Here is a 16,194-nt window from a genome sequence, read left to right as displayed (position 1 = left end):
CGAATATTTGGATTCATGAGATACATGAAATAGCTGAAATAAATGCCGCAGCCGTTTGATTCGGCCAGCCTCTTTTTTTATATGACGTCAGTTTGCTAGCCGTAGAGCAGATAATTTATAGGTTCAACATTTATTTGTTTATTATTTTGGACTTGTCTACATCTTAAAAACACGTATAATTAAAATCCTAGTGTTTTATTTTGTCTTCTATCGGCTTTAAAATGCATTCGAGTTATCACTCAAACAAATATTCAGAAAAAAAATCAATATCATGCATAGAGGCAAGTGGCCAAACGTGTCAGATCTTCGGGGCAGTTTTAAAATGTTCCACATTCTTGTGAGCATTCTTTTTATATCACGAAAAACAAAATGCCCAACAACAATGGGCTGATTTTAGCGGATTCACCGGGGCCCGGGTTGCGATCTGTGTTGGTTTCCCGCCGTTCAGAATTCAATATGGTGTCAAAATAAAAAAAGACAGTCCAGCGGTCAATCAGAAGCGTCAAAAAAGAGGCGTGCCGACCTAATAATTTCACTCCCGCGTGTTTTGTTACATTTCCATTGGCCTGATGTGCCATCTATCTAACGGTCGATTCGCCAATTACAGGGCTAATCAGCTGTTAGTAAAGAAATAACAACAAAAATATTCATTGTGCTGACGATATTTTCTCAAACCAACTTCATTTTACGGTTGAAATTTTCCCGCCGTACTCTACCAGACGCCATATCTGCGCGTTGCGTGAATTAAATTTTAATGTTCAGCTCGCACGAATTTAAAAAAAGGCGCAAAAGTAATATAACATAATTTTCATGGTAACTGTGGCAACACGCACGCAAAAAAAACCGTGCGACAATCAATCAGGCGATTGTAATCAGCATGTATGCAACAAGTCGCACAACAATGCACGGCAAAATGCCTACTTTTCATCGCAGTGGAAACAACAGGCAAGAGGAGAAACGGTCATCATGGCGCAATCAATTTTTAATCAGGCCCGCCGGCGTGCTTGTTATTGCGAGCAAATTAATTATTCGTCGAACGCAGGAAAATAATCAGCAACTGATGGAAATATGCAAATAAACGCGTCTGGTGGTGGTTAACGTGGAAAAAAATGCGACGCTTCGAAGGGTCGAAACGGAATTGGAAGGGGAAGGTCATCGCGGACGCATATACCAGCACGTCAGCAGCTTCGGCAACTTTGTTGTCGGGCGTTGAATGAGTTATCCAACTAAACGAGAGATGTACACGTCGTGCGCGCGAGTGTGAAGAGCCAAATGAACGCACCTCCGCCAAACTTCCGCAGAGGTAATGAGCAGCCGGCCGTTGTTGCGGACTCAAAAGTTCGAGTTGAATGCGCCGTGTTGACACTGGCTGCCAATTTGCTGATGAATAATTCATGCGGCTCTGATTTCGGGAAAAGTTGGCTCCACTCAGCCGGATCTGAAAAAAGGCGATTATTTTGATGCTGAGAGGGAGAGAGGATCCCGGCCCGTTTTTGAGCCTGCCAGAGCGAGAATAATTCCTGAGCCGTTGTGAAGAAGGAAGAATAAGCTCGCAAGGCGAATTATATGGAATACAGATCTGCCTTTGACCCGTGAAAGAGAGGGAAAGAGCAGAGAAATTTCTGCAGACTTATTATCAAAGAAGCTTCGTTCTAAAGTATAAGAGCATGCGGTTCATCATTTTTTTTTATTTTTAGAAGCTCTGACTTAAAAATCCAAAACAAAACCTACGATTCATATATATATGTGTAAATTAGACGGTTTTAGACGGTTTTTTGTGACACAAATTTCGCTCAATAAACACGTTTTTCGGCTACAATTTTGCTTTTTTCCGATGTTCTTGCCTAAATGTCAATTTGCAAAACAAAAATGAAAAATTCGTGATAGTAGAGAATCATTTAAAATGCAATATTCAACATTTTTCAGTTAAAATTGGGAATAGTGTCGAAGGGGAGGTTAGGGGGAGGGTTGAAGAGACGTCTGAATTGGCACAAAGCTTACCCATTGAAAACAGTGACAAGGAAAGCATCATTTTTATTTTCCCGCTACCGAGTGGTGTAGGATGCTGTTCACGTTTTGTCTTTAGGCTATGTAGTACTATCATACCTGTTGTCCACGTGCGCCACGTGAAACAGTTCTGTTACGCATACACCTGCAAATGAATTTGATTATTTTTTGTTGCTTCCGATCGGCAGTGACATTAACGCACATAGGAAATCGGCAAAAAACTAACAAGTTCATATCAGAATACCATTTTTTTTTTAATTTCGTAACTAAAAGTGTAGATCAATAAGGTTAATTTGATAAAATCTCAGGTTGATAAATGTTGTCCGCACGATCTATTTTGTCCGGTATATTTTGCGGCGTGCAAAGTGAATTTCAGCCCACGTATTATCCGGCGGCGTCATTATTATCAATTACTGGTCGGTTGGGCGGTGGCGTGGCGTGGCGTGCTGGACGAATGAAAGTGGGTGAATTTTACGGCACTCTCCAACGATAAAGGCCGCACCTGCCGAGGGAGACAAATAAACCGGGCGGTCGATGCTAAAAATGGTTTTGTCGAAAGTGTTGGCCGTTTCGTTGAGCTCGTCATAGTCGCACTCTGTAATGTAATAATCATGCAAGACTTGCTGCGCACGTACACCCGCTGGCGGAAAATTGGAAGCACACAAGTGGAAAACTTGGTTTGCCAGAAGTGAGTTTCAACCATAACTGGGGGCGAAAGAAGTACAAAGCGTGTTTATCGCGCGAAATCGACAGTTAGTTTTTCTTCCGCCAACTTTTGTGGCTCGAGACCAAAGAGAATTCCGAGCGCGAGAGAGTTTGAAACTATAATTCTCGTCAGAACAAAGAGTTAATTGCTAGTAGAATAATTTTAATAATAATTTCACAGAGTTTTTCTCATTTCTAACAATTTGCATCTCTAGAAAAATGGTAATTAAATTCAAACTGATTTACTTCCGACTGTTATTCTTTGATTTAAAAAAAAGAGAATGAAAGACACATTCGAAGCTGGCCTCTAAAGAGTTCGAAGAAAATCAGGAAGTTTCCGCCCGTGTTGACTATTTTTCACATCCCCGCGCGCGCCAAACTAAGTTCTCCGTCGCCTTCCTAGGAGGGCCCTTATCTCTCGTACTTGGCGGAATGCGTAACAACTTTCGGTGCTGAGAGGAGCAGGAATGTCTTGTCCGGTTCAAAGGGACTCACTTTTGCTCGTGCCTTTCATTTGATCCACCTCAAGTGCGGCGTGTGCGGTCGGCCGGCCGGCCGGCCGACCGGCTGGGCCAACACTTTGGTAAAATAAGATTAATGACCACTATCTATCTGCAGCTTTACGGCCAAATAAAATCAACGACCACACCGGCGACTAATGGACTTGGACAACGGCAACGCAGTAAAAAGGGTTGCAAAGCTTTCGGCTTTCATCGATGATTAATTAATGCGAGCGCGGTTAATTCTTATTAATTGTGCGGTGCTGGTGGTAAAATTTCAGCCAATCAATCAGTTGTTTCGACCACATTCGGTCAGCAAATAAATAATATCACCATAAATTATTTACTTGTGGAATTTTAGTTAGAATATACTTGTTTATTCTTGCGAAGTAAATAATTAAAACATAATTAGAGAAAAATAAAACGCAATATGCTAGGAAGTATAATAAAAAACGATTACAAAAATTAATCACTGATGATCGCTGGTGATTTTTGCACAGGGAGGGAAATTTGGCAACAGAGCAGTTCGGGTCGTTTCAAGTTGAAAGGTTTTATTTAATTAAAAACGGAATAACTAACAGAAAAAGCAATCAATGGGGCTCAAATATTCGCTTCACTTCGTTGCAGACGATTGCGAAAGGAAACACGAGAGCTGGAGCAATTCAATCAGAAATATGGCGCCTCCTGCAGACCGACAACCGCGAGCAGAAATTCGTTTTCCACACCGAAGCGATAACGACTTTGCTCTCTTGGAAAAGGGAACGAAAAATAGTGAGGAAGCAGCTCTCGATGGAGAAGTGCGGCCGGCGGATAGAAAATCGCGTCCGAAACGCTGACTCAGAAGTGCGCATTGACAAAAATATTAAATTCGCTCGTCCGCATGCTGACGGTGGGCTGGCCTGTGCCGAGATAAAATCTGGCCGTCCTCAAGAGGACACGCGGCCGAGATCTCGCGACTTCTCCTCCACGTCTCGAGAAGACGATATATAGAACAGAGAAAGGAACGCAGGGGCGCAGAATCTCAAGAGCCGCTCGTTGACGAGAAAGAGCGAGAGATGATTATTATGTTCCCTCCGAGTGACGTGCACCCCCGAAAGCAACCCCTGCGTGCATGCGTTTACCTGCGGATCGTTAATGGCGGCGGATTCGGAATCGCGCCCCCGCGTTTCGGCAATGGAAACAGCCCTGCATATATCTGCGAGGCTTTTTGCCCTCGCGCGCCGTGGTCTTCTTTCGATCCGCACGCGGCTGTTGCATAAATTATTTCTTCGCGCGGCACTTGCAGTTAGCAAAAAGCCCGTAATGGATTGTTGTTGCTCGCAACTGGGGAATGATGTGAAGAGGGATAAAAACGGACCGTCCCGTGTTGAGAGCAACTGGAAAGATGGAGCGTAACTTTTTTGCTCCTGTGTTATTATTTTAGCGAGCACGAAAATGTCTTCTTTGTTGAATTGCTTATTTTTGGAGCCGTCGGCGCTTTACCGTCTTCCAGAAAGTTAGTTTCTACCCCTCAGGTGAATATAATAATTATTGCATATCCCTCCAAACTGTACGTGTTTTTTTATTTAATTTTCTCGTCAATTGCCTCGAGGGGTCGCAATTTAAAAAAGGAACTTCCCAGAAGCCAAGATTAAATTTTCAAGGAAAAAAGAAGCATATATGCACCTCAATGAGGCATGAAAGAGCACAACCGCAAAATATCTCTAAGGAAAGGGCTCCTTTGCGAGCTGTAAAAGGTCTGCCACTTTACGACACTAATGGGATCGAAAGAAATTTGACGGGCCAACATTGAGTGCAGTTTGAAGACGTCAAGTTTGGACGTCTACTTGCCCTCATTATTCTGCTAAAGAGGCAAGCCGACGCATTTAAAGTGGATTGATGCAGGGGTAAAATTAAAAATTATTTAAATTGTTGGATGTAATAAACAGTCGATCGATAAATTCAAATGTTTTCAAATTTTCTCCAAAATTTCCAGCCACATTTTCTTGGCAGATTTCGATTCCTCTCGTCGAGATCTGTCTAACAGCGTATTTAATCTTTTAAGGAAACTCTTTGTTGTGAAATAAAATAGGATTTCAAGTAAGGATATAGTCCTCATCATTTGCAGCCACTTTGCTAAAAAATTTACAGTCAATTTTGGCTTAAACTAAATCCTAAGGGATGATTTCATGCATTGGCAACAAGGATTTCCAGGGTTTTGCAGTTCAATCCTCTTTAATTCGAGCCCTTAGAGTAAGATCATTGATCTTTCATCATATTCTATTGTAAACTAATAAGACAATCAGGATTTCTGTAAAAGCAACTTAAGTTGCTGGAAATTCAACAGACAGAGCTTTCATGCAATTTAAGTCCGCGAAATTCACAAATTGCATTAGTCGTGCCAAGAGACAAGTGCGCAGCTCCGCTTGCTTGTTCTCTCAAAATCCTGCACGGTGGAATTGTCAGAGCACAAATATTTATACCCGGCAAACTTCTCGAGTGGATAATTCAAACTAGCGTCATCAAGATGTGCAGGGATGAGCGCAAGTACATAGGAAAGGAATTGTTTGCTTGCTACGAGGATGAGAGAGACAAACATCGGGGCAAAAATACCATCACGAGTGTGTGTAATTTACAATCGCACTCGGCACTAACAAGGACTAATCTACCCAAGGCCGGACACTTGAGTCATCGCCGCAAATTTTCGCTCGAGGTGGAGAACGTGTGGTGCGTTTTGCAAGGGGCGAGATCGAGAGAGAGAGAGAGAGAGAGAGAGAGACTCGAAAAGCACTCAGGGTGCACGCATGCCGAAGTGGGTCGGCCGGTGCTGATCGGGAAGAAAGCAGCGTGCGGTTCATTTCCGAGAGTGAAACAACCAACAGATGAGGCAGCAATATCGACGCAGCGAGAAGCCATTTTAATGGTTATTGCCTCGCTGCTGTCGTGCTGCGCTCGGCTCGCCGTGACTGATATTGGCCTCGTTCGCTCAAAAGCACCTCTTTGTGCGTGAAATGCTACTTTAAAGAGCGGCCCCAATGATGAGGTATCATTTGCGTGCTGATTTTCGCTGCACAGCAATCAGCCCGCATAAGCCGATTGTGACCTGGATACTGTCGGCGAATCAATTCTGTCGATACAAGCGCTGCGTTCAAGTTTGAACCACGCCACACCAAGGAAACAATATTTTAAAAACGAATTACAAAGACAATGCTGAAACTAACACATGTTTGTTACATTAAAAAAATAACAATTCTAAAAATTAGCGATATAAAAACAAAACATGCAAAAAATTGTTGTTTTTGTTCCAATTTGGGCATGTTGAAATTTTTTCCCCGTAGCCGTTGTTTGCCAATTAGAGAAGCTAAAAGGGAAAAAAAGTCTATAATGAGTTTTTTTTATTGAAACAACAAGAGTGTTTCTTTAATCTTAAAACAAACAATATTTCCGCAACAGTTTACTAATTGGCAAAAAACTTGATATTCTCTTCCCCCCAATATTCTGATTGGAATAATTAACAGGTATAAAACTTGACCTTAAAGACCGACTTTGACGAAGTTTCTGAGCACACCAATCGATTCTTGAGGGTTGAATTGGGTAAAGCGGATATTTTTCCCGCCTAAACAATATGAATGCGAGAAGTGCGCATGCGTCAGAGCTGGCTGGATATGAAAAGAAGTCATTCGTACAGGTGGTCTCTGCAAGTGCTCAAACCAGCTCTGACGCATGCGCAGTTCCATTATTATTCCATTCATATTATTTAGGCGGGAAAATAGTTCGCACGTCGCGCTGCACTGTTTGGTCGGAAAAATATCCACTTTACCCAATTCAACCCTCATAAATAGGTTGGTGGGCTCAGAAAGTCCGTCAAAGACAGTCTTTAAATAGGTATATCGATGCTGCACTAAGACTAAAATCTGAAAGTAATTTCGCCATGCTAGCACAGTCCTGAAAATTTCCTTTAATTTTAGACAGTAGAAATTCCCTCTCATATTTTCTTGTAATCAGCTTAAGTTTAATTAGTGCTCCCTTGACTAAAGTGATCTATTTTCATTGAATTGGTGTTTCTCAAACAATAATTGAAGCATTTGAAGAAGTTTCCCGCGCCACTTTACAAGAGCAAAGAGGATGAAAGGTCCTTGTGTGTCGGATCTGATTCAATTTGCACCTCCTCTTATGGTAAAAAGCACTTTTGCTCGTGCGTCACAGTGCGGGCTGAACTTTCGGAGCACCTGCCCCCTGAGAATCAGCGCTGTGCGGTGAGGCCCGACTGCTCGCTCAAGCCGATTTTGCATGGCGAGCACAAAAGTCGCTGCCCACACGGCCAGAGAGAGATTGTGTGTGCTCTTTTAAACCCAATTTTGCTCCGCTGCGTGCTCTCGTGCGTGCGTCGCCGCGTTTTCTTGAAAGAGACCGCTTTTTTTCTAAGAAAAAATAACAATGCACCACACCGTGCACAGCTGCAAAGAAAAGCGAGACAAAACGGGAAAACCACCCACGCGAGCTCTCCTTCTGCATTATTATTTGCTTCAGTTCGCTCAGTTCTCCTAGGGAACTTCCACGTGCAGAGCCACTGGGTTGTGTCGAGATGATTTATCGCTCCTCATAGGATGTTAAATGGGGTTGGGATTTTTTCTGTGCGTCCTTTTTACACTTAGGCATTAAGTGAGCATGAAATACATGAATTTTGAATATTTTTTAGCCACACTTAAAACCATCTTTTGATCTTCAAAATTTCCCTAAGCATATCAACTTTTAAATTTAGCCATTTACTAAATTCTGGAGTGAGGAAAAATAGAAAGTAAGGACACTTTTTAGTCCTAAATTCAAATGGATGCTAAAATTAGTTTCAAAATAAATGTCTCAAAGAAAAGGCAGCAAAATCTTCTGGAATGCAATTAAGAAAGCCACAAGAACTTAAATTAGTTTTAAAACAAAAGCAGCGCTTTTTAAAAATGAAATAAGCTTGACTGCAGTGCTACGAATGTAGTGAGTATTTTGCAATGCTGCCTGTAAATTTAATGATACATAAAGCTGGCCAAAAATAATAAAAGAGACACGGTAATTGGCTTTGATAAAACTGACGCTTAATTGGAGCCAAAAAGAGGCACAAAAACCGTCTTAATTGACAATTAAACCATCTAAAAATAGCCGCATTTTTTGTCAAAAAATCCCAACACGAGTATTGTTGCGGTGAAACGCACTTCTGTTCATTTTTAGCTCACAAAGATGATGTTCTGCGCAAATTTAAACTCATAAAAAACACATTATATCAGCAAAAAAATCACCATTTATCGGCATTAGCACAAACATCTAGAATTGAGCTCACCAGAATATATTATTTTCTCCATTGGTGTTGCACAGGTTGCATACCACGCTGAGCATTGCTCAAGAAATTCGATGTCGCATCGCATCAGAACTATTTTTTGTGCTGCATCTTTTTCTTCTCGAGTGCAAAAAGGAGGCATTTCTCCAACTAGGATGGGAATAAACATTTCTAGAATTGAAATATCGCTGGCGGCTGTCGCAGAGGCAGAGGACGGCGGCGTAAACCTCAGACGGTGAGGATACGTTCATTTCCAATAGATCGGTAGCAATATTAATAAGCTTCCAGAAGGGTATTAAGAGTCTCTTGAGTTGAGCCAAATGGGACAGAAAGTGCTGGCGTATCAACCACGCGAACGAAACCCTTGGAGGAAGGCTAATTCATGTGTGGCGAGCGTTGAAAAGGAGCATGAAATTGAGCGGAAAAGCGCATTAGTCACCGGCAGCGCAGTGCTAATTCAAGACCAAAAGACGCAAAAAGCCCTCAGCCAAACTTTCCATTCGGTTTCTCTCTCTCTGGCAAATAGGTGAGCCGCAGAGACAGCCAACTTCCCTCTTGCTCGCCATTTCTCGCTCGCTTCGAGAGTTTCTTGCTTTCCTGTCAGTGAGAAAGCATATTGCGACTGCTAGCGTCAGGAAATTGCACTCTTGCCGCCGCAAAATAACACGTCACACGCACTGTCACCCATTCCATCTCTCGTACAAATGCCGTGCTCTAGTTTTGCGATGAATAAATTGACGTGCACATCTTGTGATACTTTTCCTCCATAGTCTTCTCGCTCGAGAGGAAGCAAAACAGATTGAAACCGGACATTTTTGTTAGAGCACGAAGGGAGAACGCTCTTTAACAAACTTTCTCACTCCTGCAAATTAAGATTTGCGTGACAACGAAAAGTTTTGAATTATCCACCAGAGACTATTTATTCTGGGAACTTTTGCAGGCCAGAAAGTTTCTAACCAGTCTGTGTTAAGAAACAGAGGAAATTGAAATTTTATAACTCTAGCTGAGATATCCTGCCAGTCAAAATTAAGTCAGGTTTTCGCCCTACTAAAACACAAGAGTAGTTTTTTGAAGAATTTATTTTCACGCAAAAAGCTTTCGCATATTTTATTTCTCAGAATGTTGATTCTGCAAGGGCATAATGCTTTCGTGGAACTCGATATTATTATCTCTTGATGCTTTATTGAGTCTACAGCTTCATTCGTACACAAGGGAAAATTGTGCAGATACTTTCAGGTGAAAGCGCACTCAACAATCATTGTGAAGGATAGTAGAATATTAATCAGCCTTTACTCTCAGTACTTTGAGTTAAAGCAGCGTGTATATCGCGCAGAGAGAATAATTACACCGCTCACTCAGATTTTTGCTAGGGGAATAACCAAGGACGGAATTTTATGTAACGAAGCGAGTAGCGGAAGTAAAAACACGAACAGCTGAGCGATGATTTTATTGATCTGTAGCAAAATTCAAAGTGTATACGTGCCGGAGCATTGCAGTCATGTGCAGCTGTTCTCGTAGTCAGAAAAATGTGTCACTGAGTCTGCGACTGAACGTGAGCAACAGAAAATTCAGAAGCGTTTTTCTCCTGTCATTGATCTTTGTATTTTTCCGACTTACAAATACGTATTTTTAAATTAAATATAGGACATCATCAGTAATTTTCGAGTTTTGACCTTTAATTTAATTTTACGGTAGTTAAATAATTGGCTGATCATAGAGTATATAAGCTAATTTTTCTCCAATTTACGAACGTAATTCGAAAGCTGATGGCAGAGCAAACACAAAAAAGAAAAATACCGTTCAATTTTCCATCAGGATCGGCGAAACAGATCGGGATCGGCGCGTGCTCATCCGATTTCCCGCATCCGACTTGTGCGGACGAGCAATGAGAGCAGCCAGTGACACGGAGTTAACAGCACATCAGTCCAATAAAAAGCGTCAGCCGAGTGGAGAAATTCACACACACGCATATAATACGTTACATACCGAGGGACAAAAGCTGTTCGCCATTGTAGCAGGGCACGTACGCCGCTACATGAATGTAATATGTAATACAATCACATGTCGCGGGCGGCGTCATAGGCGAGAGCCATTTTCCGCTCGCATTGTTGCGACGCCTTCTGCTGATAAATGCACTCTGTCAATCAACGAGAGTTAATCCGCGCAAGTGACGTGTGCCACTCGGCGGCCTTAATGCGATTTTTCGGCGTACGTCTTTGCCAAAAAAGGTCGCGTGCACATTTACCAAAGCCGCAAATTGTATTGAGGATGTGGAGTCGAGAGGCTTTTTTAAGATTATAAAGGCGAAAATTGGATATGGGAGCCTAGATTCGAGGATTTCAAGGAAAAATCCCCTTATTAAATGTAAAAAGAAGGAAATGCGACACCAACATAAATCAATTCCAAGAATTTCAACGGCGCGGCGGATCTGATTTTGGATTTAATGTGTTTTTTGGGTCTGTGCGCAACCACACGGAACATTTTTAGCCCCCATTGAATGTCGACGTTTATCCCTGCTAAATTGTACGAGAGATGAGATTTTACAACCTTTTGAAAGAGAGAATTTGTTGTACGCTCGGATTCATTCGTGAATTAAAAGAGAATTTTTAATTACTCCAGCGTACGTAGCGGGCAAGAGTCGTGTGCCAGCAAACGTAGAATGTTTAAATTTGGCTGAGCGTGTGCTTCACTTTGCCGGAGCAATTTTTCAATTTTTCGACGCGAGCGAAAGGGAAGAGGGCGAGCGCAGAAAAGAACGAGTCGAGCACAATAAAGCCTGTTGGATGGCAGGCAGGTATATGGAAAGCGGTCTCCGGCTTATAGCCCGGCGTCCATAAAACGGGGTTAAAAATCGATACATATGTATTCTGCGAGAGGAGCGGCACAATTTTTTGCACATCACCTGATGCTGGGCTTTTATAACAGCAGCGCGCTTGTGCTTTGCTTGCAGCATCGAACCAAACCAAACGACTCAATCAGGTCTGTTCTATATCGTGCAAAAAACAGGGGTTGAAGTGCGCGCAAAAAGACTAAAGGTGGGCCAACTTTCCTTTGCTGTTTGGAAAGCAAATCCAAGTACCTCAAGTTTCTTGTTCCAAGAAATGTACCCAGGTGAATATGTTTCTCGAGTGGAACTGAACATCTGTTCCGTTGAGAATTAGGTTTTGACGAAGGGATTACACAAAATCCACCGTCGGGCGGACGAAAATTTGACGAAAGCTGCTGTTTTAATTAAGAGCATGGTGCCGTGCTAAAGTTGCTCGGCGAAACAAACGCGGGTACATGCAAATGAATACAATAATACATACATACACCACATTTCGCCATGCGTTCTGACGACGGCGCGGAAACCTCTAGTGGCATATCAATTACGGAGCGGAATTCTATTAAACAACCTCACGCGGTGCACAGCCGGAAACTTGGTTAATTTATAACGAGCCCGAGTGCAATATTGTGGTGAATGCTTCAAAAACTCAAATTTGCCATGCATCAGATTTAAAGCGTTCGCTAATTTCATCGACCAGTTCTCTTTTCACGCCTAAGTTGTTAAATTATGTGTTTGCGAGCAGACCAAAAATTAAATTTGATGATGAGAGAGGATGAAAAAATTAGCTTATTTTGGCTACAAGCCCAAACATTTAGAGAATTCGCACGAGAGGGAGAGAGGAATAATTATAAACTCGTGATGGATTGCTCAACGAAAATAAAGTTAAATCCTAAGGGATGTATCAAAGTCTATACTTCCATTAAAATAAAGTAAATTAAAGACCTGGATAGACACATAGCAGATCCAGAGAATTAAATCGTCACCTTGAGTAAATCGACTGTTCAACAAAGCGAGCCCGTTCGTGTGTCAAGAAGGAAAAAGAGTAAACATCTGCCAACTCAGCGTCTTCTCGATTGGGTCCGGCCAAAATAAATCTCACGGCGACCGGACAGGACATAATAAGTCGCAGGGCAAAAACAGTGCAACGTTGGGAAATAATAAATTAAGGTTGCCCGTGGGTGCGGAGCACAACTCGCTCCAAACAAGCCTTTGACGTCACACACGCACACAAGAAAGACTACATTCTATACCTATGTATGTGTGTTTGGGCGGAACAGTCGCCTCGCACTTTCTCATCTGCAGTTGATTTTTATGCTGCCTGTCCTCGTGATAATGGACACATCAGTTCGCTTAGCAGGTCGATCGCCAAACCTGCAGACTCATCAAACTTGAGCTCATTTCTCCCCGAGAGAAAAGAAATGATGGTAATTAATTCCTTTGTCTGTGTTGAAGACCGAAGCGTTGAGATTTAGCCCCAGGAGAAAGGGGTGCGAATTTAACAGCTTTTGATGAGCTAGAACGTTAAAACAGAGGGTGGGGGAAAAACAATTACTTTCGCCTGCTGCGTTAAAATTTTTGTAGCAGGACTGTAGTAAAAATTTTAACGTTGTGAGGTTTTTTTCGCGTTTTGGACCAATTTGGACGCCTCAAATGAAAAGGCACTTTTAACTTCCGACCCTTTCCATCATCGTAAAAAATTATGAATGGAAACAATAAAAATTAGGCCTAATTTCCTGATAACTATATTGTCAGAAAGCTTCAGAAAAATAGAACTTGTTTACATTTTTTTTAAAATAAACTCTAGGTCTAGCAACTCTTTTTCTAGCTACAAATTTTCGATCCTTTGTTCTCAGGCCCAGAAATGGGGGCACCAGTTGTGTGGACAACCCTTCGCCTCGATCACTACCCCCCAGCGGAGACAGAGGCAGTCCGACGGCAACCGCGTGTCCTCGGCTCCGAAGGGCCAGCACCCCGGCCGCGCTGCCTTCCACCCACGACAATATCAGCTCACAAAGGTTGGTGTCAAATTCTCTCTGTTTAATTTGCTGTTTTCCCCTCTGAACTGAGTGGAAAGAAAAATAGCGGAGGCTGAGCAAGATGTTCCTTAGCCTTAGGCAGATAAGAGAGACATGTGTCGCGGAAAGCACTCTTTCCCATGACGGGGATGGTTTTAGTGGTTGTGATTTTATTTGGTTTGAGGGAACGGACGACCTTTGACGTCGAAATATAAAGTAAATTCCACCGGCAGTAGAGGATGAAGAGCTCATATACAAAATTGCGGCAGAACACACGCTCAGAAGGTGGTTTTGCATTTGCAATAAAAGATATATATGTAATCGATTAGACTCATGAATATATAGCGATCGGGAAAAATGCTAGCGCATGTGAAAATCCAGAATTTAGTGAATTTTCTGAAGTTGATTTTGCGAAAATACGAGCTTTCCCTCTGAGATGATGTATGTTTGACCTTTTTATCCGTTCTCCATTGTTCTCAAATTAATTAAATCTGCAATTCACGCTGATTAAATTAAAGTCTAGAGCAGAACAACACTAATGAAAGTCGACTCACTCACATAGAGCGAGTTCACGTTCGCAGAAGGAAATGTGCTATTGGCATTTGAGTAAGACATTTAATTAAGGATCGAACCTGTCGACGCATTTTCAATTACGCCGAAACCCCTGGAGAAATTCAGACGCGAAACAAAACAAAGGCACTTTTCCTTTTCCGTTCCGTTCATCGTCTGCGGCGTGGATTCGCCCGCCCGCCGGCCCCGTCGGACAGCGGTGGCCACGCAGTTAACGACGCTTGGCAACTTTAAAGACGGGCGGGAGAAAAGAGAGGCCCCCGGGGGAACTGTGAGACGCATTAAACGCGGCCAGGTAAAGAAGATTAAGCTTGTCACCATGCAGACTCAGCAGGCTGGCTACGCATAAATTATCGGAGGCGCTGATAACGGGGCGGACGAATTGAATTCCATCGACGCCTGTCGGAATTCTCACACCACTAACCGCCGCTGCTGATTGTGAGTGGAAATATTTCGCATTGTGCGGCCGAGACACGTGTTTTCGGGGCTGAGTTATTTCTCTGAAACCGCACCCGCTTTGCTTGCTGCCGACCGTAATCACTCTGGAACTTATGTTGGAGGAATTAATCTCAGCCGCAACTCGCGCAGCATGGCTGCTCAGCGAGCTGCTTGCCTTGGAAAACTTTCCAACGCGAGAGTAATTAAATAATGCAAACTCTGTGTCTTGTGAGGTTAAATGCAGGGACTATTTCATAAGCGGTTTGCTGCAGAAAGCTCTGCTACTTTTCCTGAAAGCTGGTTCCAACCAATGATACTGCCGCAAAATTTCAATGTAATTCACCAGTTCGGTAAGCCTTTAGAGTTCAAAACCGCCAACAGATAGCACCACCATAGACTTTCGATTTAAAAGCACTTCCACTACGATTTCAGACTCAATCCTGCCACTGTTTTACTGAATATGTTTGCTTTTGACGAGCTGAAAACCAAAATCGGTCAAGCCAATCGCCGTAGAATCGTGAAAAATCACTATTTTTCGTTTCTACGGTGAATGGCAGGACTAATTTTAGTTTTCAACACGTATAAAGAAATTATTCTAGGAGCAGAATGCACATCAGCAGGATTGAGTCTGAAATCGCAGCGGAAGAGTCTTAAAAAATAGAAAGTATACGGTGGCGCCATCTGTTGGAGGCTTCGAACACCAACTGGTGAATTACCACACAATTTTAAAGCGTTTGTGCTTGTAATTATGTGCTTTTCGCACTTTACTAGTTTGGGCACATCCTGGACTAGGTCTTATTGTGAGAATAACAATTTACTAATTTTTAAAATTTGAGAATCTATTTTACATTCGTATTTTCAAATATGATCATCTTAAAATTAGGTTCTGTAGTAATTGTAATTAAAATAGAAAGCCCTGCATTCCATATCGTCAATTTCAAACTTCTGCTCTTGCTGCATCAAATTCAAATTGGGGTTGGAAATGATTAATTGTCAATTAAATTCAACCTTAGAACTTGCTCTCAACAGGCAGGAATTTCTCATTTGACTTGCAAAGGGTTCGACGTAAACTTGTGCAAATCGTATTCATGCGGCGTGAAACTCGATACAGGCGAAATGTTCCTCCAAGTAGGAGTTGTTGAATCAATCCCATTTGAGAATAGGACGCGTGCGTTCGAGATGCTTCCCTCGAATCTTGAATGGGGAGCCGTAACATTGGTTGCCAGCGCCGACGAGTTCTATTCGACTCTCACGCTGCGAAGTCGAATTGCTATAGCTTTGATTACCCGCAGGAACAGGCAGGCAATAGTTGAACCCGAGTTGCTGCTGGAATTAATCAAACATGGACAAGACCGGCCTGGAAATAGCAAAATAAATAGCGCGTGCGGCACTGGAGGTCATACCATCTAATTTGCCACGTGTTTTACTGCTTCCGATGCCGTCGTAAAAAGTGACCTACTGTCTGGCGTAAAATTTTTTTTACTCGCTTCAGTTTTATGTCGGGCCCCACTTTGGTCTCATCTTCACTGCTGAGCGCGCCAAATTCGGAAATAAAGCTCCGATTTGAGGTTCGGGATCGTTAATACGCTCTGTTTAGCATGGCGTTTGCCAGTTGACCCTTGACATTTGCACTCGTCGCATGCATGCAATCTGCTATAATTGCTAATAAAGCTCGGGCTTTTACTGCTGGCGGGAATATCCGAGTCTCGCAGCCCCACTGGGAGTTCAGCAGCAGAAATGCAAAGGCGACGAGTGTGTGATTTGAATAGGCTGCGTTGCGGAAAGAACTTTTTCAATTAGAGTGTGTGCGTAAGCTTTCTCGGCATTGCT

At 42.6% G+C, this 16,194-nt stretch overlaps 2 protein-coding genes across 2 annotated transcripts in view; one reads left to right on the top strand and one right to left on the bottom strand.

Annotated features, from left to right (window-relative positions):
* Positions 1–16,194, bottom strand: part of LOC135944583 (14 kDa phosphohistidine phosphatase-like) — a 59,515-nt gene that overhangs the window by 27,916 nt on the left and 15,405 nt on the right. The gene's annotated exons all lie outside the window — the stretch shown is intronic.
* Positions 1–16,194, top strand: part of LOC135944578 (arrestin homolog) — a 43,271-nt gene that overhangs the window by 12,594 nt on the left and 14,483 nt on the right. The window contains exon 2 of the mRNA XM_065491618.1: positions 13,195–13,356. Within this exon, the coding sequence (XP_065347690.1) occupies positions 13,195–13,356 (162 nt within the window). The remainder of the gene's footprint in view (positions 1–13,194; positions 13,357–16,194) is intronic.

The sequence above is a fragment of the Cloeon dipterum genome, chromosome 4, assembly GCF_949628265.1.
Source record: "Cloeon dipterum chromosome 4, ieCloDipt1.1, whole genome shotgun sequence".
Classification (NCBI taxonomy): domain Eukaryota; kingdom Metazoa; phylum Arthropoda; class Insecta; order Ephemeroptera; family Baetidae; genus Cloeon; species Cloeon dipterum.
The sequence above is the reverse complement of the archived record's forward strand: the minus strand, read 5'-3'. Positions and strand labels throughout refer to the sequence as shown.